The following is a 21,387-nucleotide window of genomic DNA, read 5'->3' as shown; positions in this document are numbered from 1 at the left end:
TTGCTGTCCCCAGTCCATCTGGTCGTGCTGCTGCTCCAGTTTCAACTGTTCTGCCTGCGGCTATGGAACCTTGACCTCTAGAGACAGCAGGAGCGGTAGAGATACTCGTCTATCGTCTATGAAAAGCCAACTGACATTTACTCCTGGGGTGCTGGCCTGTTGCACCCTCTACATCCACTGTGATTATTATTATTTAACCCTGCTGGTCATCTATGAACATTTGAACATCTTGGCCATATTCTTCTATAATCTCCACCCGGCACAGCCAGAAGAGGACTGGCCACCCCTCATAGCCTGGTTCCTCTCTAGGTTTCTTCCTAGGTTCTGGCAAGGCCTTTCTAGGGATTTTTTCCTAGCCACCGTGCTTCTACACCTGCATTGCTTGCTGTTTTAGGCTGGGTTTCTGTACAGCACTTTGTGGTATCAGCTGATGTAAGAAGGGCTTTACAGATTAAACATTAGTCAAAATGTCTGAAGGGCCAAAATGCCAGAAATGTTCCTAATTCAATAAATTATGTCTCAATATGCTTTAAGATACAAGTGTCAAAGATACGTCAACAACCCTTCCTCCAAATGACCCCTCTATGAATTAAATATTGTGAAAATCCCTAAAATCATGGTATTTTTTAAAATATCTAGTTATATGAGGAATCCCCCATTAGCTGAATCAAGTGTAATGTGTGCTTTCCGGCTGGTCTTGGTCAGTGCACATACTTCAGCGCTGACCAATAGCGTTTCGGGGCAGACCAGCTTGCATAAATCTCTCAGTGTCATAAATCTCTCTGGCAATATTCCTCAGGTGATAGAAGTGAGATGCCACAGGACTCAACTTCCATTTCTCAGGGCAATGTGAACGTCTTTCCCACTGAGTGAGTCAGAGACAGAGAGACAGACAACATTGGGACAGCAGTCTTGAGGCTCTGCATGCAGTACACCCTCAATAGCAACCTGTGTTTGTAAAATAACATAAAAACAAGCATTGATATTCTGTATGGGTCATTTGCTTTAAATCCTTCCACTCAGTGTAGCTTTTCCTATATGAAGTGTATAAGGACTTTGTGACATCTGCTGATGGAAAAAGGGCTTTATAAATACATTTTATTGATTGATTTGATTGAACAGCATAGAATTTGAGAGCGAAAACACAATGATGTAATCTCCCCCATGTATGAAGTACAATGAAAGGTGGTTTGGTGAATCAAGGTGACGGACATCCATTACTGAGGTGAACAATTCAGGGAATGAATGACGTGGGGTAAGATGGAAGAGTTGGTCCTGAGGATTACATGAAGCCCAAAACACACTTTGTGTATTAAGAAGTTTCAATTAAGGACTGTATATATTGACAGATACCGACAGGCTGTATGTATGGCGAAGATGAATGTCATCACTATTAGCAGGCCTCATGCTGTGTGGCGTGACTTGCTCTATTCAGAGATTCACTGATGATTACGCTAAGAACACTAATTTACAATAGTGTAATAGGTGCTGAAATGCCATTTACATAAAGAAAGTTGCATAAATGGCATTTACATGCTCCACTACTTCCTGTCTGGCTCTCTGTACAGTATCTCATCAGCTGCTGGACTCCCAGCCTCAGTGCTCTCTTCTGGGGCTCTGACATGTGAGTCAGCCTCTCAGTCTGTGATTGCTGTAACATGATGATGACGGAGTTTAGGAGGTCTGTCTCACAATGTTTTGTCACTTATGAAGAAACAAGTCATGAACATGAATGTCTCTACTGTAAGCTTTCAGCTTGTGGAAGTGGAGTGTCAATTTGATTCAGTCGATACAGATCCAAACGGATAATTAAGTAGGATGGAAGATTTGGACATCACATGCCTTTGTTGGGTCACACACATACTCACATACACTCGCACACGCCTCCTTTGATGTTGCGTGACACTGTTGTCATGACTTGACTTTTAACATGAATCTGAAGACTGTTATTTATCTAATAAACAAACTATGTTTAATTGTTACCCGATCAAATTAGTCATGTAACAATTAACTCATTAGGATCTGGGGCACCACGAGAGCAGTTCATTAAAAAGTTACCATTTCCTAAAACTCTAAAGGTCTTTACCTATCACATCTATAAACAGTCAACTTATTAATCATAACCTTGTATCCTATCATCATTCTGAACAGTTGTAACCCCCTTTCATCTGCAAAGACCAGAGCCTTACTTATTACACACATTGGTTTCATTATTTATTTACTAGCTAATTAAATGGTAACACAGGATAAACATACACACTTAATACATTAGAAACAGGTCCCTATTGGACTGACAACAATATTTTTTTTGTAACAATATTGTTACAAAAGACATGGTGAGGGTGAGAGAGAGAGAGAGAGAGGGGGATAGAGACATTGGTACATTTAGAAACTACTCTCACTTATACTTTTCACATGAATCGCTGCCCGCTTGGAGTAAGACATCATGAATGTACTTAAGTGAAAATGCCTTGGTTCACGTGTAATCTCTCTCAGAACCAAGCCGCCTTGGAAATGGGGTTGGGTCTTTTTGCGGCATGCTTGTAAGGCTCTGATTTTCCAAAATGGTTCCGACAAGTCTTCTACTGTTGTCCTTTTCTATAGTTGTCGGGTATCTGGGGACTTGTCGAGTAGTCCTGAACAGAACTACAACGTTTATTCTCCTTCCATTTGCTCTGGAAGATGCCTCTTTGAAGACAGGCTGGCCAGCCGTGTCGATGGTTCCCAGTGGGGTGATGAGAGTAGCGTACTGCGGTGGTTTGAGCATAGTAGAATGGTCCACCTTCAATTCACTTTTCTAGATACTTTACTTAGGACAGCTAATCAAGTGTACCAGTGGGGTGAGTTTATCATCTCTACCTCTAGTTGAGATTCAGAGTTCAAACCACTTTAAACGTGAGCTGCAGCTCTACATCTCTCTGGTCTGATATGTTCATTCTTAACCCATCATTTTATACAGTTTGTTCAAAAGGGCAGTTCTGTCAGGCTGGCACGCTCTCTTACCTTACTCAGGGGCGTGACTTGTCACTGTGCAAAGTTTATGTAAAACAATTATATTTTATGGTTCCTAAACTCATATCCCTCTCAACAACACTTTCATACTTTTTCATATTTCATACCCACGCATCGGATGGAAGCTTTGTACATGTAGTGGGTATACTTTACAAGTTCCAGTATTTCCTTTATAACATTTTTAATGACATCACAAAATAACACACAATATGACATTAGTGTTCTATAGATCGCTTCTGACCATTCCCCACATTCTATGTTGTTCTAACATATTGTTCCAGTATTCGCTTTAGAATGTTAGAGTTTTGGCAGGAAAAGTCTGTGAAACAAAGGCACATTCATCTGGTGAACATTTGAGAGGGAGAGCTGAATGTTCTCTCCTCTGATTTACGACAGGACAAGAATTGATAATCCCCACCAGTTCCTTCTCCCTCCCCCCTCTGCGGGTGAGAGGGGTCTGGTTGAAGTCATTCATTGCAAACCTGATTTGACCTATTTGGATCCTCACAGGATCATCATGACACTGTCCTTTGTGCTTGGTTTACGCTCCGTCGCCTCCAGACTATGTCTAGAGTCTCTCTGTGTCATGGGACCATCTGTGGTCGGGCGCCAGAACAGGCCCCGAGGATGCTCATTGGTGAACAACTAGTGCCATTTCCTACACAACACAACGACGAAGACACAATAAAACATTAGCAAGGGTTTGGTTCAAGGCTGTGTCAAACCTCCGGTCCAAAAATGTAAGTGGAAAGTGTATTATGTGACATAGGACACTTTAAAGGACAATAGTACATTAAGATATCCTCATAGCTATAAACCAGGGGTGGGCAATTCCAGTCCTTGAGGGCCTGATTGGTGTCACAGTTTTTGCGCAGCCCCAGCTAACACACCTGACTCCAATAGTCACCTAATCATGATCTTCAGTTTAGAATGCAATTTGATTCATCAGCTGTGTTTGCTAGTGATGGAGAAAAAGTGACACACCAATCAGGCCCTCGCGGACTGGAGTTGCCCACCCCTGCTATAAACCTAAGTGTGTGGGTGCTGAATAGATGAATAACGGTCCATATTTTACAGAATGACACCATATCATAAAATCTCTGGCACTGGTAACCCCACTGGTACCCTCACTATGTAGGGAATTGGATATATTTTAAGACAAGCCCTTTGACTTCACCTAGTGTGAATTACAAGAGACTACTCCATACAGCAGGCCTGGGCAACTCCAGTCCTCTGGGGCCTGATTGGTGTCACACTTTCCCCCATCATCCCTAGAAAACACACCTGATTTAAACTAATTGCATGTTTAACTGAAGATCATGATTAGTTGATTATTGGAGTCAGGTGTGTTAGCTGGGATTGGGACAAAAGTGTGACAACAACCAGGCCCCCGAGGACTGGAGTTGCCCAGGCCTGCCATACAGTGACTGACAGTGATGTATAATAAATTGACTAGCTGTCATTCTACTGTCAGTCTGTTGAGGCTGTGATTGTGAAATCATTCTAGAAATTCGACAGGCCTTCAGAAAGTTGTTATTGATAAATGCTATTTAAATGCCATGGCACAGATCAATAACCAGCCAATCAATAGGCTAACTGATTGCAGGGCAGTGTTGTTGTCTGTAATCAATTGTAGTTAAAAAGCAGTATAGACCAATCAATCCTTTTAAGACATCCCATCAATAAAAGGAAATGGACTGTGTGCACTTCATTAGTTCCTTTTGGCGTGTTACCTGTAAGATAAACTGTATATTAACAATAGCAACATGATCAATACCACAATACCATATCATGCATGGCCTGTGGGACTGTGTCACCTATATGAAATATCTGATTTAAACTGACTAATGGTCTACTAAAGGGCAATTGGTAGCCGTGGTATCCTTTCTAACCAACCGTATGAAATAATATACATATCACTGAAACTCAAGAAACACAGTCCTTGACTATCTGTTTACACCATTGAGGGAAAGACACCACTTTATAATGTACTACTGCTGTGAGTAATACAAGCCTAGAGTTAAATAGGGACACCATGCAGATGTTTGTTCAGATCAGACAGCACCTCACCTTGGCCCAGACTAAACACTGGCCCAGTGCACTCTGATACCACTCTCGCAATGCGGAAGACAATCAAAAGGGCAAAGTCTTAATGCTCTTATTACTGGCCTCCCTAGACTCCCTAGAAAGTGCAGCATGATGTTGAGTCCTATGGTGCTGTGGTGTGTCTGTCACAGTGAGTGGAGCAGTCTAGTGTGTGTGTGTGTGTGTGTGTGTGTGTGTGTGTGTGTGTGTGTGTGTGTGTGTGTGTGTGTGTGTGTGTGTGTGTGTGTGTGTGTGTGTGTGTGTGTGTGTGTGTGTGTGTGTGTGTGTGTGAGAAATGCTGTAAATCATCATGACTGACTCTCTAGAGCCCCCTAGTGTCTGTGTAACACCACTGGAGTCCAAAGACCCATCTCAAGTCCAATCAATCTCCACTTAAAGGGTTGAGCTGGGGTGTGTTCATTACACCAATTCTGTTATCAAATTGATCAGAAATACAGTGTAGACATTGTTAATGTTGTAAATGACTATTATAGCTGGAAATGGCAGATTTTTAATGGAATATCTACATAGGCGTACAGAGGCCCATTATCAACAACCATCACTCCTGTGTTCCAATGGCACATTGTGTTAGTTAATCCAAGTTTATCATTTTAAAATGCTAATTGGTCATTAGAAAACCCTTTTGCAATTATGTTATCACAGCTGAAAACGGTTGTCCTTATTAAGGAAGCAATAAAACAGCAAGAAATGGCCAAGAAACTGAAGATCTCATACAACACTGTACTACTCCACAGAACAGCGCAAACTGTCTCTAACCAGAATAGAAAGAGTGGGAGGCCCCAGTGCACAACTGAGCAAGAGGACAAGTACATTAGAGTGTCTAGTTTGAGAAGTAGACGCCTCACAGGTCCTCAACTGGCAGCTTCATTAAATAGTACCCGCAAAACACTAGTCTCAACATCAACAGTGAAGAGGCGACTCCGGGATGCTGGCCTTCTAGGCAGAGTTGCAAAGAAAAAGCCACATCTCAGGCTGGCCAAAAAAATAAAAGATTAAGATGGGCAAAAGAACACAGACACTGGACAGAGGAACTCTGCCAACACTAGGGCCCTCTGTTTCAATAACCAAACTAGCATACCAGTAGTAATGAAGCAGTGTATTGGGCATGCACTCTAAGAGGCTTGCTAGTATGGGCATTATATGTGACTCACTGGGCTCAAAATAGTCAACTTAAATCAATGGAGAAACTACCTTACACATATCATATGACCAAGTGAAACTTTACAAAAACATATTTCTCACAATGGAGTGATGATTGTGACTGACCAGGTGAATCCTGGTGAAAGCTATGATCCCTTATTGATTTTTAAGCCTTGAGACAATTTAGACATTGTGTATGTGTGCCATTCAGAGGGTGAATGGGCAAGACAAAATATTTAAGTGCCTTTGAACGGGGTATGGTAGTAATGTAGGTGCCAGACGCACCGGTTTCAGTGTCAAGAACTGAAACGCTGCTGTGTTTTTCACGCATAACATTTTCCCGTCAAGAATGGTCCACCACCCAAAGGACATCCAGCCAACTTGTTGGAGTCAACATGGGCCACCATCCCTGTCGAATGCTTTAAACCTTGTAGAGTCCATGCCTCGACGAATTGAGGCTGTTCTGAGGGCAAAAGGGGGTGAAACTCAATATTAGAAGGCTGTTGCTAATGTAGTGTAGATTCAATCCGGCCTCTAATTGAGTTATAAAACTGTTGATATAAAGAGCGGTAATTGATTGAGCACTGATTTTGTTTTTTATCGGTCTGTTCCCAGCATTGTTCTGACCGCGGTTTAACGACAGACACAGAGTTTAAAACAGAATCCAGAGCTACAGATGCTGCTGCACCAATACAGCGCCTCCAGGGTGAGTGTGTGTGTAAGAGCATCTAGAGGGTTAATGTCCAGAATGTTTGTGCTTATTTAGAGACATTTACTTTTCTTCGGATGAATTCTGAGCTGGATATTCTGCCCACCCAGGTGATGCCGTTGGCTCCTGAGTGAATGAGCTGACCAATGAGGAAGAGAAGAGCACACACGAACAGTGTAGTGGAAATGTTTAATATTTGATGAGGAAAATAAATCACTTTATCAACTTACAGTATGGGAGTTGATGTTTAACACAATGTCAAATATAAAGTGCATAATGGGAGTTAACTAGTAGTAAAGTAGAATGTTACCAACAATATTGAATAAAATGTAAGGCATTAGAACTTGTTCAGTACAATACAAACAATTTAAGATGCAAATACATTCAGGGATCAGCCACATGGAGAGAAAGTTACGTTTGCATGTGTGTGGTTGATAAGTGTGTGTTCAGCCAGCGACGTTGAAGATCTTGTAGCTGAGGGCAGAAGGCAGGGAGAAGAAGAGCAGGCCCAGGAACAGAAGTCCCAGGACGGCCCCCAGCAGCAGAGCACAGTGCAGCTTGTACTGCCTCCAGACTAGGATACACACTACACGCACCGGGTTCAGCATCCACGACAGACTGGTGTTGGGACGACTACAGGGAGAGATGGAGATGTTTTACACACACAACACAAATATGCACACAATACCCTCAAAAGAGTCGTCTAGATACTCATGCAACCTCTGCCACACACATCAAGAACACAGCGACATTTATTAGACGCTGTAAACGTATATAAACCTAACATTTCCCAAAATTGTTTTTCAATTCATTCAATTTATTGAAAGTCCTTGTTAAAACAGACAAATTAAGATTGCACACTTTTCAACAGAAATATATAAATACACTTTATCATACAAACAGACGAGAGTTAGTGCAAACATTAAAATGTTTTTTTTTGTTGGTTTGTATTTTGTGAACACAGGATCACTAAGATGACTGCAACACAAATGATGTCAAAACTGCAGGCTGACGTTTATTGGGATGAGTTTTGTCCTTGAGGCAGACCTGAGCTAGCTGCAAAGTCAAAAGTGGCAATTGTAAACATTTCTGGAAAGAATTTCATTTGATGGTCTTAATTTAAGGCTAGGGTTATCAATTAGGGTTATCTGTGTGGTTAAAGCTAGGGTTAATTTTAAAATCAGATTTTATGACTTTGTGGCTGTGCCAGCTAGTGACCACTCTGCAGAGCTGCCTCCAGAACAAGATTCATTATGAAAAATGCTAACTTGCCTAATAACTACAGGTAGGTCAAGCAAGGGAAACCATGGGGGAACTGCCCACTGCAAACTAAGTAATCTCAAATCAAATTGTATTCATCACCTACACAGTTTCCAGCAGGTATAAAAGGTGCAGTGCAATGCTTACGTGCTATCTCCCTCAACATTGCAGAACACTATCAATAGTAATCAAAAGTCAATCAAAAACAAGTAATTAGAGGAAGGTAGTATGCATAGTAATTAAACTGATTAAAAAAACTGATAGGGCAAGCCGAGTAATCTGATTGGGTAGAGGTCAAGAGGCCAATCCCCACCTTCCTATTCCTGTACGTCTCATGTGCTATAAGATGCACATAACCACTTAGGAATCTCTACATTGTGAAAAAAAATGGTCTAGATCCGGACATAAATAAAAGGTTTAGTAACTGACTGTAAAGCTACAATAGAAAGTCATGCCTTGTCAGATGATCATGTAAACTGAATCACTCTGAGATGTTAGAATACAGTTGCATGCATATTTGTCTCTAAACCTACTGTGCATTTGCTGGATAACAGTAACAATCTATAAGAGCATTCCAGGTCACTGAAGGAAGGGCTGAAGAAACAAGCATTGTTCCATAAAATGTTGGTGTTTGAGGACACAAATTAAACCAAACGATAGCATGCTTAGCTCGGTAATTGATAAATATTCAAAAGTTATTATTGTATTCTTTGTTCCTCTTTAAATCTTGTTAAACTAGGTCCTAAGAAAATAGACATCTGTTGTTCAATCTCTTCATCATTATTTAAGATGTGTACAAAGGCTGCAAGAGGAACTTTAACTGTTGGAAACAATCCATTTGTTGTCCAGTTCAAGTGATCACACCAACCAACCCCATGATTCCCATTTAAAAACAGCCGTATAATAGAAGTAATGGGAAAAATGACAACATCACTTGAGAAATGTATGTCCATGCAAGACCAACAGTACCGATCAACTGACCACTAACCATGTCCTTCCACATCATTTAAGTCACAAACAAATAGATCAATAAATAAACAATGTCTCAAATGTTACATCAGGGTATGCCACATCATTGATGATCAGATCAGGGGCAAGGAGTTTGATTGGTTAGTCAGTGGTCATCGCAGGAGTGGTTAGGCCCACTGTGCTACTGTAGAGTAGAAGATATATGGACGTTCTTGGTTTTTAGTAGTTAAAGCGATAGATAAAAAGTCCAAGGGATAGATAGAACGACTTTGAGTAGAATGTGTGTTAAGCAGCACTGCCCGGGTTAGATGGGTGGTGGGGCGGGGGCAAGGCTGGGATGTTGAGGGAGGGGGGCTGCAATCATCTTGTCTCCGCATGTATCCACTCATTCATCCCCCTCAGGCCCCCAGCAGCTTCTTGACCAGGTAGCCAGGCATGCTGTAGAGGAAGAGCCCCAGCATCATGAGCAGCAGCAGGGCCACAATCATCTTGATGATGAGCCACTTGTAGCGGTTACACACCAGGTAGCGGATGGCCTTCAGGGGGCTCAGGAACCACAGGAAGGTGGTGTCTGGCCGACTGGGGGGAGGTTAGATGGGATGGGTGGGGGGATAGCGGGGTAGAAGATATAGGGAAGGGAGTGGAGAAGGACATGGGGTTGATGGAGGGCAGTTGTGGGAGAGGTAGAGGTGGGGGACAGAGGGGTGAGTAGGTTAAAGGGAAGATAGTGGGTGGGGTGAGGAAACGGTGATAAGGGGGCCAGAGGTGGAGGATAAAAAGAGAAAAGAGGAGGGCCAGTGTTAGTGAGCCATATATGATGTATGACTATTTCCAAAGGATCACATTTCTCCGTACACTACTACGCAAACAACCCTGTTTATGAAATAACTACATTATGTGTATTAACCAAAAGACCATTGCACAGTCAGCTAAGCACAGATATATTCCTCAGACAATGAAGACATAAAATGGGATGATGATTGTTTGACATTTTTCAGACACTCACAAAGTGACTTACAGGAACAATTAGGTTTAGGTGACTTGCTCAAGGGCACATCGATCAATTTTTCACCTATTTGGCCCAGGGATTTGAACCAGTGACCTTACGGTTACTGGTCCAACGCTCTTAAGCGATAGGCTACCTGCTGCCCATATAATGACAGCCCTTATTGTTGATTTGTAGTTAATGTTGTTAACAACTTGAATACATGTATTTTATGTTTTTTCTTAAATTCAGATTTCAGGGAGAATTTCACTGTAAATTTACAGCATTATCCTGGCACCAGAGTTGCAGCTTAATACTGTAATTTTGCTGTACAGCATCGATGCAGTTATATATTTCACAGTACTATTTTCCTTACTGTAAAACATTACAGCATCCAATTTACAGCAGGGATGCTGTATGCTGCAACATGTTTTACATTAAGGAGAATTACCATCTGTAGATTGTGTGATTTTATTGGTCAACACACCATCTGTAGATTGTGTGATTTGATTGGTCAACACACCATCAGTAGATTGTGTGATTTGATTGGTCGACACACCATCAGTAGATTGTGTGATTTGATTGGTCGACACACCATCAGTAGATTGTGTGATTTGATTGGTCAACACACCATCTGTAGATTGTGTGATTTGATTGTACAATGCGTGTTTGGAGACCTAGGTCTACGTCATTGGAGATTCAATTCGCACATGAGCATTCACACTAAGTTGCCATCTGAGAAACAGAAACAGCCAAAAAAGTCGGTGTTTGTATTTGATTAACATTTATTGAAAAAGTCTGGATTTCAACAAATAAATGCACTTAACTACAGAAGAAAAACATAGGTACCAGGTAGGCGTTTCATTATTAGTTTTTTTTAAAGTATTGATCTTGAATCGATGTAGTCGGGGCTAGATATTCCACAAAGCCTGGTCTCTGCTCCACTCTGTTGGTGAATTTCACCATGGAGTGGTTTAGACTGCTAGCAACTCAGGTGCCAGTATAATGCTGTACATTTATAGGCAAAAGTTTTGCACTGCATATAATACGTCTCCAGTGTAATGACGGTGTGATGCACAATGGCAGACTCGTGATTGACACAAGACATTGACAGGTTGAGAGACAAGAGACATCACAGGAAAGGAGACTAAGACAGGGAGAAGCAGGAAACAAAGAAAAGAGGACTAGGTACCAGACACAATCTTTGTCTATCTGAGAAAATACAAAGATTGAGAGACAGACCTGCGATGTGGAAAATAGGACCTGAAAAGAAAGAGGACAAGAGATGAAAGGGGTGGAGGGATAGAAGAAAGAGGTTATAGAAAAGGAAGGTGGTAGAAAGGGGAGAAGAAGATGTGATAACATCCATTGAGTGACAGATACCACAGGAGATGGGAGGAAAGGGATAGACACATATGGGATCAGTGAAAAGGAGGAACAGAGGAGAGAACTGGAGAGGACCAGAGAGAGGACCAGAGAGAGGACCAGAGAGAGGGCCAGAGAGAGGGCCAGAGAGAGGGCCAGAGAGAGGACCAGAGAGAGGGACAGAGAGAGGACCAGAGAGAGGACCAGAGAACGGACCAGAGAGAGGGACAGAGAGAGGACCAGAGATAGGACCAGAGAGAGGACCAGAGAGGACCAGAGAACGGACCAGAGAGAGGGACAGAGAACGGACCAGAGAGAGGACCAGAGAGAGGACCAGACAGAAAAAGGAGAGGACCAGAGAGAGGACCAGACAGAAAAAAAGGAGAGGACCAGAGAGAGGACAGAGAGGACCAGAGAGAGGACCAGAGTGAGGACCAGAGAGAGGGCCAGAGAGAGGACCAGAGAGAGGACCAGAGAGAGGACCAGAGAGAGGACCAGAGAGAGGACCAGAGAGAGGACCAGAGAGAGGGACAGAGAGAGGACCAGAGATAGGACCAGAGAGAGGACCAGACAGAAAAAAGGAGAGGACCAGAGAGAGGACCAGACAGAAAAAGGAGAGGACCAGAGAGAGGACCAGAGAGAGGACCAGACAGAAAAAAGGAGAGGACCAGAGAGAGGACCAGAGAGAGGACCAGACAGAAAAAGGAGAGGACCAGACAGAAAAAGGAGAGGACCAGAGAGAGGACCAGAGAGAGGACCAGACAGAAAAAGGAGAGGACCAGAGAGAGGACCAGAGAGAGGACCAGACAGAAAAAAGGAGAGGACCAGAGAGAGGACCAGAGAGAGGACCAGAGAGAGGACCAGAGAGAGGACCAGACAGAAAAAAGGAGAGGACCAGAGAGAGGACCAGAGAGAGGATCAGAGAGAGGACCAGAGAGAGGACCAGACAGAAAAAAGGAGAGGACCAGAGAGAGGACCAGAGAGAGGACCAGAGAGAGGACCAGAGAGAGGACCAGACAGAAAAAAGGAGAGGACCAGAGAGAGGACCAGAGAGAGGACCAGAGAGAGGACCAGACAGAAAAAAGGAGAGGACCAGAGATAGGGTAAATGACAAAGAGAAAGTGACAGAAAAGAAGGAGCAGGAGAGGAAACGGTAGGATAGGAGAAGAGAGAGGGGGCTACCAGTGGCCCTGGTAGGTCTCAGCCCCCTCAGGCCCCCAGCATCTTCTTGACCAGGTATCCAGGGAAGGAGTAGAGGAATAGACCCAACAGGAGTAGCAGCAGCAGCAGGCCCAGGGCCTTGAGGATCAGCCAGCGGTAGTTGTGCCAGATGAAGTAGCGGATGGACTTCAGGGGGTTCACAAACCACATGAGACTGGTGTCCGGGCGACTTCAGAAGGAGGGGAGGAGGAGGAGAGGAGGGGATGTAGATGGAAGGAAAGACAACGCAGGTTGGAGGGGAGAGAGGGAGGCAACACAGAGACAGTAAGAAGGGAAACGTGAAGAGATGACAGGAAGAGAACAGTGTGATGCCGTGAAAGTGTGTTCACATTGCAATGAGGTGCAGGTGTCAAAATAGACTGTATTTCTTATTATTATTTCAAGTCATTGTGTGCATCACATAACCTCTGAATAAGCCAGTGTGGCTCAGTTGGTAGAGCACAGTGCTTGCAATGCCAGGGTTGTGAATTCGATTCCCATGGAGGACCAATGTGAATGAAAGGTGTACAGTATGCACTCCAGTCGCTCTAGAAAAAAAGTGTCGACTAAAATGTAAACCATTATCAGCTTCTGATGGATGCAGAATAGAGGTTTAGAAATAAATGACCGGGAGAAATCAGTTGGTTTTAACACTTGCACAGTGTTATTTTTGCATGGTGTGAATAGAACCCCTGAAGGAAGTGGAGGATTATAGGAAAGTTGACCATGTCTGACTTATTTTCTGTTTCCCACCTTTGCTTTTAACATAGAGTTATTTGTGATTGTGTACGTTTTGTCTGAATGTGTATGTGGGTATAGTCTTAGTGTGAGTGTGTGTGTATACTGTAAATATAAAGATCTTACTTTGGTTTCTCCAGAGGGTCAGGCTCATTGCGTCCAAGACCAACAGGACTTTTCTCCGCCTCCTCTGCCGACATGAGATGAAGCTCCGCCTCCACTTTACCCTGAGAGGAAGACACAATAATTCCAATGATCCAATGTGTGTGTGTGGGTCTCTCTCTCACTCTCACTCACTCACTCACTCACTCACTCACTCACCGTGAGTTCCATCTCGTCGTTCTCGTCACGGGCCACGAATGGCCACCAGCCCTTGACTCTCTTCTGTTTGAAGATGGAGATGCAGGGCAGCTCTGCCTGGTTCTGGACCATGTTTATAGAACACTGCTTGGCTGTCTTCGCCCCGCGGGGAAACCTGTTCAGGTCCAGCTCTATCGCACCTGTCAGGAGAGACAATACATGACATTAGAGGATAACTGAGGAGATGACAGAGCTTGAGGGATGATATAAAGGAACTGTATATGGCCAAGTGAATGGAGAACATTTGAGAAAAATGACAATTTTTTTTTTAAAGAAGAATGAGTAGAGTTCTAGAGAGCTCCAGCAGTGTAGGCCTACAGTACCTAGAAAGTCATCAGCGGAGAAGTGGTCAGCATCCCAGACCTGCAGGGTGAGGCGTGCAGGGATCTTGTACTCGGTCTCGTCCCAGGAAAACATGGACTCCTTTTTGGAGATGACGATCTTCTCCTCAGCCATCAGGTAGTCGAAGGGGTACACGAAGCGCCAGTTGAAATTCCCCTCGCCCGTCAGAGAGTGGTAGTGGACGTCTGTGTCCTGCTTGTCCTCCTGTTGACCCTTCAGCCAGCTGGGTTAAAGGTCGAAGGTCACAGGGGGTCAGAGGTTAGGGGTGAGGGTCATGTTGACCTGATGATGTAGTAAATTAAGTGTAATGACTGTGTTATTATTGGGTTATTTTCGCATATTAACAAGCTTCACTTATCATGCTCTGTGTGAAGGTTGTCTGTGGAGGTTAGGCAGACGCAGTGAAGATCAGATCACCATTTTACATCAGTTAATGTGATTTGAGATTGCTATTCATAGTATGACTCAGTATGTGTTGTATGCATTACAGGTCTGTTCCATTGAATACACAAAAAGGATGTTAGTATTTGAAAAGCAAAACACGTATGGTGGGACCCTCCAATAAGAAACCAGCCAGTAATGACAAATGTATGAGATTATTAATTAAATCAAATTGAAACTGTGAAATAGTGGTCATAGTGTTTGCACCTAGGTGAATTCTATAACAAGTATTACCACTGTAAAACAAATGAATAAGAATAGAGTTCACACTGTGTATTTAAATACAAATTGCCTGATTTGGTGTTGGACGGTCACATATTACAAATGCCATGCACACACAAAGCTTTACAAAAAGAGTCAAATACATTTTTATGACAGTGCTTTCCTTCATTGGAGGGAAGATGCAGATACGAGATTAACATTAACAGAAGTGTCTTACGATGCAAATCTAGTCTCAATGCAGGCTCAGCACAGTGTGGGGTGGCAGACTGAGTTTATCCCCTGCAGTAGTGCCAAGTGGCCAGTGGTTGGTGAGGAGGGTTCAATTCCATTTAAATTCAGAAAATAAAACAAAATTCCAATTTCATGAATTGAAAATGTATCTTTGAAAATTTATGTCAGTTTTAGAATCTTCAACTGGAATTTCAACATATTTTCTGTTGGACTGAATTGAAAACCTGAAGGTGGCACATTTGAGAAGCAGGAGGGGAGAGGCCCCGGCCAAAAACGTTTCTACGACTTCTATGTCCATTAGTATTGATATATTCTCAACAGCATCATTAATAAGTGCCAGCAAATGACAATACAATTGCAAAAACAATATGGAATCCATTCCATTTCCCATGCAAACCTTTTTTGCTAATGCTGCCATGCATGAGGCTTCCTGGAATCCCGAGTAGTTTTAACCCCCGCCCAAGACAATCTACAACTGTTGTAGGAATGCAGCACCATACCAGTTAAACTAATGACAGTAAGGATGATTAGCAATTGGCAAGTCAAAATGGAATACTGTTAGAGTTATCCTAGCTTATATCCAATTTAATGTGCATGAGAACTGACAGACTCTTTTATCTTCTAAGTGTGTCATTCACAGAACTTATTGCAAACAGTTTTCAATCCATTAACCTGGTTAATTCAATAATGAATAGTGGATGAGCTTGCCCTAGTGTCATTTGTTGACACATTGACCTCTTTGCTGTTTAAGTGGTATGGTCCTGATTGGCTTCCTCTGTCTGTAGGCGTGAAGGCATTGTGGTTTACTGCGTGCTGATAGGAGGGCTAAGGGAGGGGCGGGTAAGGAAGGGGGAGGGGTTTGTACGAGCCATGCGATTTAAAGGTGTGTTTTACCCCCTGACATAAATGTCAGACATCTTTTCTCCTGTCATGAAAGCATCGTCCTCTAGAACTACGTCATCAGTGTTCCAAATAATAACACGCAGTTCAAAGCTGGACAACAGCACAGCATCGACACACAGGAGAGAGAGAGAGAGGACGACAAACAAGAGACACAAACAAACACGCAACACACAGAAAACGTGGAAACAAACAAAACAAAAAAACAATGATTAACGCCAAAAAAATGCAGGAGCACGCCACTTCGTCACTGGGCTATCAGGGCATAACGCCGCAGCCCTCTGTGGTACCTACCCCCTGACAAATATGTCACTGGACTTTTCCCCAGTGAAGTAATCATCGTCCTCCAGTATTACTTCGTCTGTATTCCATATAATCACCCTGAGCTCATATCTGGTGAAGGGGGAGGAAGGAACACACACAGTTGGACTGTTGTTGTCTAGTGCTTAATTGGCCCTGGGAGGTGGCTGTACACTCCTATGGTGAGACATGTACCAGGCCAGGTCTAGTGCTAGATAACCAACCTACTCTAATGAGATACAACACCTACCACAGAAAACCACTAGATAACCAACCTACTCTAATGAGATACAACACCTACCACAGAAAACCACTAGATAACCAACCTACTCTAATGAGATACAACACTTACCACAGAAAACCACTAGATAACCAACCTACTCTAATGAGATACAACACTTACCACAGAAAACCACTAGATAACCAACCTACTCTAATGAGATACAACACTTACCACAGAAAACCACTAGATAACCAACCTACTCTAATGAGATACAACACTTACCAACCTACTCTAATGACAGAAAACCACTAGATAACCAACCTACTCTAATGAGATACAACACTTACCACAGAAAACCACTAGATAACCAACCTACTCTAATGAGATACAACACTTACCACAGAAAACCACTAGATAACCAACCTACTCTAATGAGATACAACACCTACCACAGAAAACCACTAGATAACCAACCTACTCTAATGAGATACAACACTTACCACAGAAAACCACTAGATAACCAACCTACTCTAATGAGATACAACACCTACCACAGAAAACCACTAGATAACCAACCTACTCTAATGAGATACAACACTTACCACAGAAAACCTGGAAGGGATATAAGTAGGAAAACTACATCCTTCTGCTTTGAGACTCATATATACAGCACTTCATATAGGATCATAAATAAGAAGCAAAAAGTCAATCAAACCTTTAGGAAATGTTTATGTTGTGCCTTGATCTATCTGGTAATGTGCAACATATACTGTACCTCAGAGTAGCTGGTGGGAGGAGCTATAGGATGATGGGCTCACTGTAATTGTTGGAATGGTATTAATGGAAAGGAGTCAAACATGTGGTTTCTATTTGTTTGATGTGTTTGATACCGTTCCATTTATGCCCTTCCAGCCATTACAATGAGCCCGTCCTCCTATAGCTCCTCCCACCAGACTCCAATGCTGTACCTACACTAAAAAGTTGCTATCAAGAACCTAAAAGGGTTATTCGGCTGTCCCCATAGGAGAACCTTTTGAGAACCCTTTTCTCTAAGAGTACACTGACTGAACTCTGACACTTCCGCCGGCCCCAGACATGACATACTTCTTTGGTTTACGTGGTGATATGTCGATGGCGGGTCCAGGTGCTGGCATGTCCATGGGGAACATGTCTACCCACATCTCAATCCGCCCCTGTGGGGTTAAACAGAGGTCATAACAGGTTATAACAGCTCATAACAGCTTCATTATCCAATATTATTAATTATTTTACCCTCATAAGGCACTATATTATCAATTAACTAAAATGTGATCAAAATAAATTAAACTCTTAGTTCCAGATGAACACTTATAATAACGTTATACTAATAATAACTAGGAGTGTGTGTGTGTGACCTGCTCAATGCCAGGGTGGTCAGGGTTGAGTAGGGGTCTTGTCTCCACGTGTTCTGGGATGAGTTTACAGCCCACCCTGGGGATCTCCTCCCAGTGCTTCAGCACCGTCAGGGCCAGGTGCTCGTCTGTCTGCTTCTTCAGACCTGTACACACGCACACGCGCACACACACATACGCACAGTAAATTTCAGGTCTCTAAATGTAGGCAAAGCTTAATAAATATATTTTCAACAGCACAAATGTATCATACTTTAGGTCAAAAACATACCATTTTCATCCTCGATCTCTGTGGCACCCATGAAGACGCGGTTGGCGACCTTGACCCTGCCCCCGGGACCGTAGTGGGGGCCGTCCAGCTTGCCCTCCTTACACAGCTTGGCCAGGATCTGACTTGGCTTCATCGGGTCACGCCACACGTTGTAACCATGTCTACCAGGAACAAACAACAACACCAGACTGTTGTCGATATTTACTTTATTTTCTAGTTTCTTAACATTTTTGGGGGAAACAGACAGACAAAGGAACAAACTAACTAACTAACAGATAGACAGACAGAGGTATAAACTTAACAGACATACATACATACATACATACAGACAGGCAGACAGACAGACAGACAGACAGACAGACAGACAGACAGACAGACAGACAGACAGACAGACAGACAGACAGACAGACAGACAGACAGACAGACAGACAGACTAACAGACAGACAGACAGACAGACAGACAGACAGAACAACCTAACTAACAGACAGACAGACAGACAGACAGACAGACAGACAGACAGACAGACAGACAGACAGACAGACAGACAGACAGACAGACAGACAGACAGAGGAACCACCTAACTAACTAACAGACAGACAGACAGACAGACAAACAGAGGAACCACCTAACTAACTAACTAACTAACTAACTGACAGACAGACAGACAGACAGACAGACAGACAGACAGACAGACAGACAGACAGACAGACAGACAGACAGACAGACAGACAGACAGACAGACAGACAGACAGACAGACAGACAGACAGACAGACAGACAGACAGACAGACAGACCAGAGGAACCACCTAACTAACTAACTGACAGACAGACAGACAACTGACCGTAAAACAGAATGACATGGACAGACAGGGACTCACACAGAGTAGCTGTTAGCGATGCCACAGGTAGCTCTGTGTTTACTGTAGAAGCGGTTCTCCAGGTCGATCTTGGTCTCCCCGATGAGGTCATCAGTGCCCACCAGATCCCAGTCATACACTGACACGGTCAACATGGACTCCATGGGAAACGTAGCCTCCATGTCAAACGCCCTGAGAGAGGAGGCGGAGGGAGTGGAGGGAGGGAAGGAGGGGGAGGAAGGGAGGGAGGAATAGGAGTGGGAGGGAATAGACAAGAAAGGGAGAGATGGAGAGAGTAGGGATGACATTTGAAATAAGAAGTGGCTAGCTTTTTATAGATGGCGCTGCCGCTGCATCTATGCCTGTTACAAGAGTACAGTAATGCTTCAATACACTTGACTGCAATGTTCTATATGAGTTGGCTTGTTGAATCAGCACCAATGTGCAACGAATGTATCCATCCACACTCACTTGCCAAAGACAGGGTTGAGCTGTTTGGAGATATAGTTCTCTTTATCCTTCAGCTCTGACTTGCCCAGTTTGATGACAACATAGGGGTCCGCTTTCCCATTCACATCAGCAGGGTGGAGGTCTGTGGCCTGGAATACAGTGTTGGTGGGTGGTATGGTGTAGGTTTTTACTTACAATCTATTGAATCCTTATTTTACCAAGTGAGATGAATGAGAATACATGCTTAGGTCGCTGAAGTTAAGAGCAACAACCTGGGAAAGATTTGGTTTATGGTTAGAGGTTAGAGGTTAGGGGTGTCACTCACCCTGACCACGAAGACGCGCACGAGCACGTTGATAGGGTCATTGTGTGGAATGCTCTGGAACATGCCCATGTTTGGGTCAAAGCCCACCTCCCGGGTGATCTCCTCAGACAGAGGCAACTTGTACATGCACATGGAGCCCTTGAATCTGCCCACGATCCTGTCGTCATCCAGGGCTGCTTCATCGTCGTCCCCTGCCTTCCCTCTGTACAGGTTGAAGGTGTGGAGCCAGTCCTCAAAGTTATCATACTCTGCCTCCAGCTCCTTGTTGTACACCTGGACAATACACACACACACACACACACACACACACACACACACACACACACACACACACACACACACACACACACACACACACACACACACACACACACACACACACACACACACACACACACACACACACACACACGTGGAATGGTATCAGACACACTCTGAACAACAAGGTGTGTGTGTGTGTGTGTCCAGTGGAATCTCTAGTCCTACTGACCAGCAGCTCGTCCACTTTGGGTTTGCTGGAGTGTTTCTCTGTCTCCTCTCCTGCATGGTGGCTCTTCTTCTTCTCCTTGTTCCTGCTCTTGTCTCGGCTCTTCTCCTTCCCCTTGGAGCCTTTTACAGGGAGGTCATCAGGTTTGATATCTGATTGTGGGGTGAGTGGAAGGAGTGGAGGAGGGGGTGTGGAGGGGGGCAGGGGGGTGAATAGTGAATTAATGGAGGAGGAGGAGGAGGAGGATGAGGAGGAGGGGAGTGATGTGGGGAGGGAGGTGTGAAGAGGTACGAATGGATGGACACGACACAACACCCCAGATGTCAATCAACATGAAAGTTGACATTTGACCCCTCTGGCCATCCATTGCCAGGACTACTGAATTCCATTACATCATGAGTGATTAAAATGGAAAATAATACCAACTACCAAAATAATGGAAACACTTGAGTAAATACATACAAAGTACAAAGTATATTGAAATGAATTAATCAATTAACATCCCATCATGCTTAAGGTCATGTATAAAAATGCTGGGCAGGCCATTATTTTGGCCATTATTTTTGCTTCCATGGCTATGCCCCCATAGGATGACATTGCCCCGATCCATAGGGCACTGAATGGTTAGCGTGAAAACATATGCCATGGCCGTCTGAGTCACCAGATCTGAACCCAATTGAAGACTTCTGGGAGATTCTGGAGTGGCGCCTTAGACAGCGTTTCCCACCACCATCAACAAAACACCAATTATGGAATTTCTCTTGGAAGAATGGTGTCGCATCCCTCCAATAGAGTTTCAGACAGAATCTATGCCAAGGTGCAGTGAAGCTGTTCTGGTGGATTGTGGTGGCCCAACACCCTATTAAGACACATTATTTTGGTGCTTCCTTTATTTTGGCAGTTACCTGTATTTGTAATCACCTGTATTTGAAGTAAGTAAGTAAGTAAGTAAGTAAGTAAGTCTGTCTGTCTGTCTGTCTGTCTGTCTGTCTGTCTGTCTGTCTGTCTGTCTGTCTGTCTGTCTGTCTGTCTGTCTGTCTGTCTGTCTGTCTGTCTGTCTGTCTGTCTGTCTGTCTGTCTGTCTGTCTGTCTGTTAGTTTGT

At 43.6% G+C, this 21,387-nt stretch overlaps 1 protein-coding gene across 13 annotated transcripts in view; it reads right to left on the bottom strand.

Annotated features, from left to right (window-relative positions):
• Positions 1-7,142: 7,142 nt before the first annotated feature.
• Positions 7,143-21,387, bottom strand: part of otofa (otoferlin a) — a 128,033-nt gene continuing 113,788 nt past the window's right edge. For 7 of the 13 annotated variants that reach the window (XM_042300871.1, XM_042300872.1, XM_042300879.1 and 4 more), the window contains 13 exons: positions 20,289-20,437; positions 19,799-20,071; positions 19,495-19,622; positions 19,045-19,215; positions 18,166-18,326; positions 17,898-18,040; positions 17,608-17,696; positions 15,975-16,073; positions 14,168-14,409; positions 13,806-13,984; positions 13,611-13,711; positions 9,718-9,775; positions 7,143-7,600 (listed from right to left, as the gene is read on the bottom strand). In XM_042300871.1, coding sequence (XP_042156805.1) covers positions 7,379-7,600; positions 9,718-9,775; positions 13,611-13,711; positions 13,806-13,984; positions 14,168-14,409; positions 15,975-16,073; positions 17,608-17,696; positions 17,898-18,040; positions 18,166-18,326; positions 19,045-19,215; positions 19,495-19,622; positions 19,799-20,071; positions 20,289-20,437 — 2,015 coding nt within the window. In that variant the 3' untranslated portion in view covers positions 7,143-7,378. Of the gene's footprint in view, positions 7,601-7,623; positions 9,776-12,728; positions 12,937-13,610; positions 13,712-13,805; positions 13,985-14,167; positions 14,410-15,974; positions 16,074-16,274; positions 16,374-17,607; positions 17,697-17,897; positions 18,041-18,165; positions 18,327-19,044; positions 19,216-19,494; positions 19,623-19,798; positions 20,072-20,288; positions 20,438-21,387 lie in introns of those variants that run through there. The other 6 variants (XM_042300877.1, XM_024378348.2, XM_042300873.1 and 3 more) reach the window with 5 other exon arrangements.

This window comes from Oncorhynchus tshawytscha, linkage group LG18 (assembly GCF_018296145.1).
Source record: "Oncorhynchus tshawytscha isolate Ot180627B linkage group LG18, Otsh_v2.0, whole genome shotgun sequence".
NCBI lineage: Eukaryota > Metazoa > Chordata > Actinopteri > Salmoniformes > Salmonidae > Oncorhynchus > Oncorhynchus tshawytscha.
Note: the sequence above shows the minus strand (reverse complement) of the source record. Positions and strands in the feature narration are given on the sequence as shown.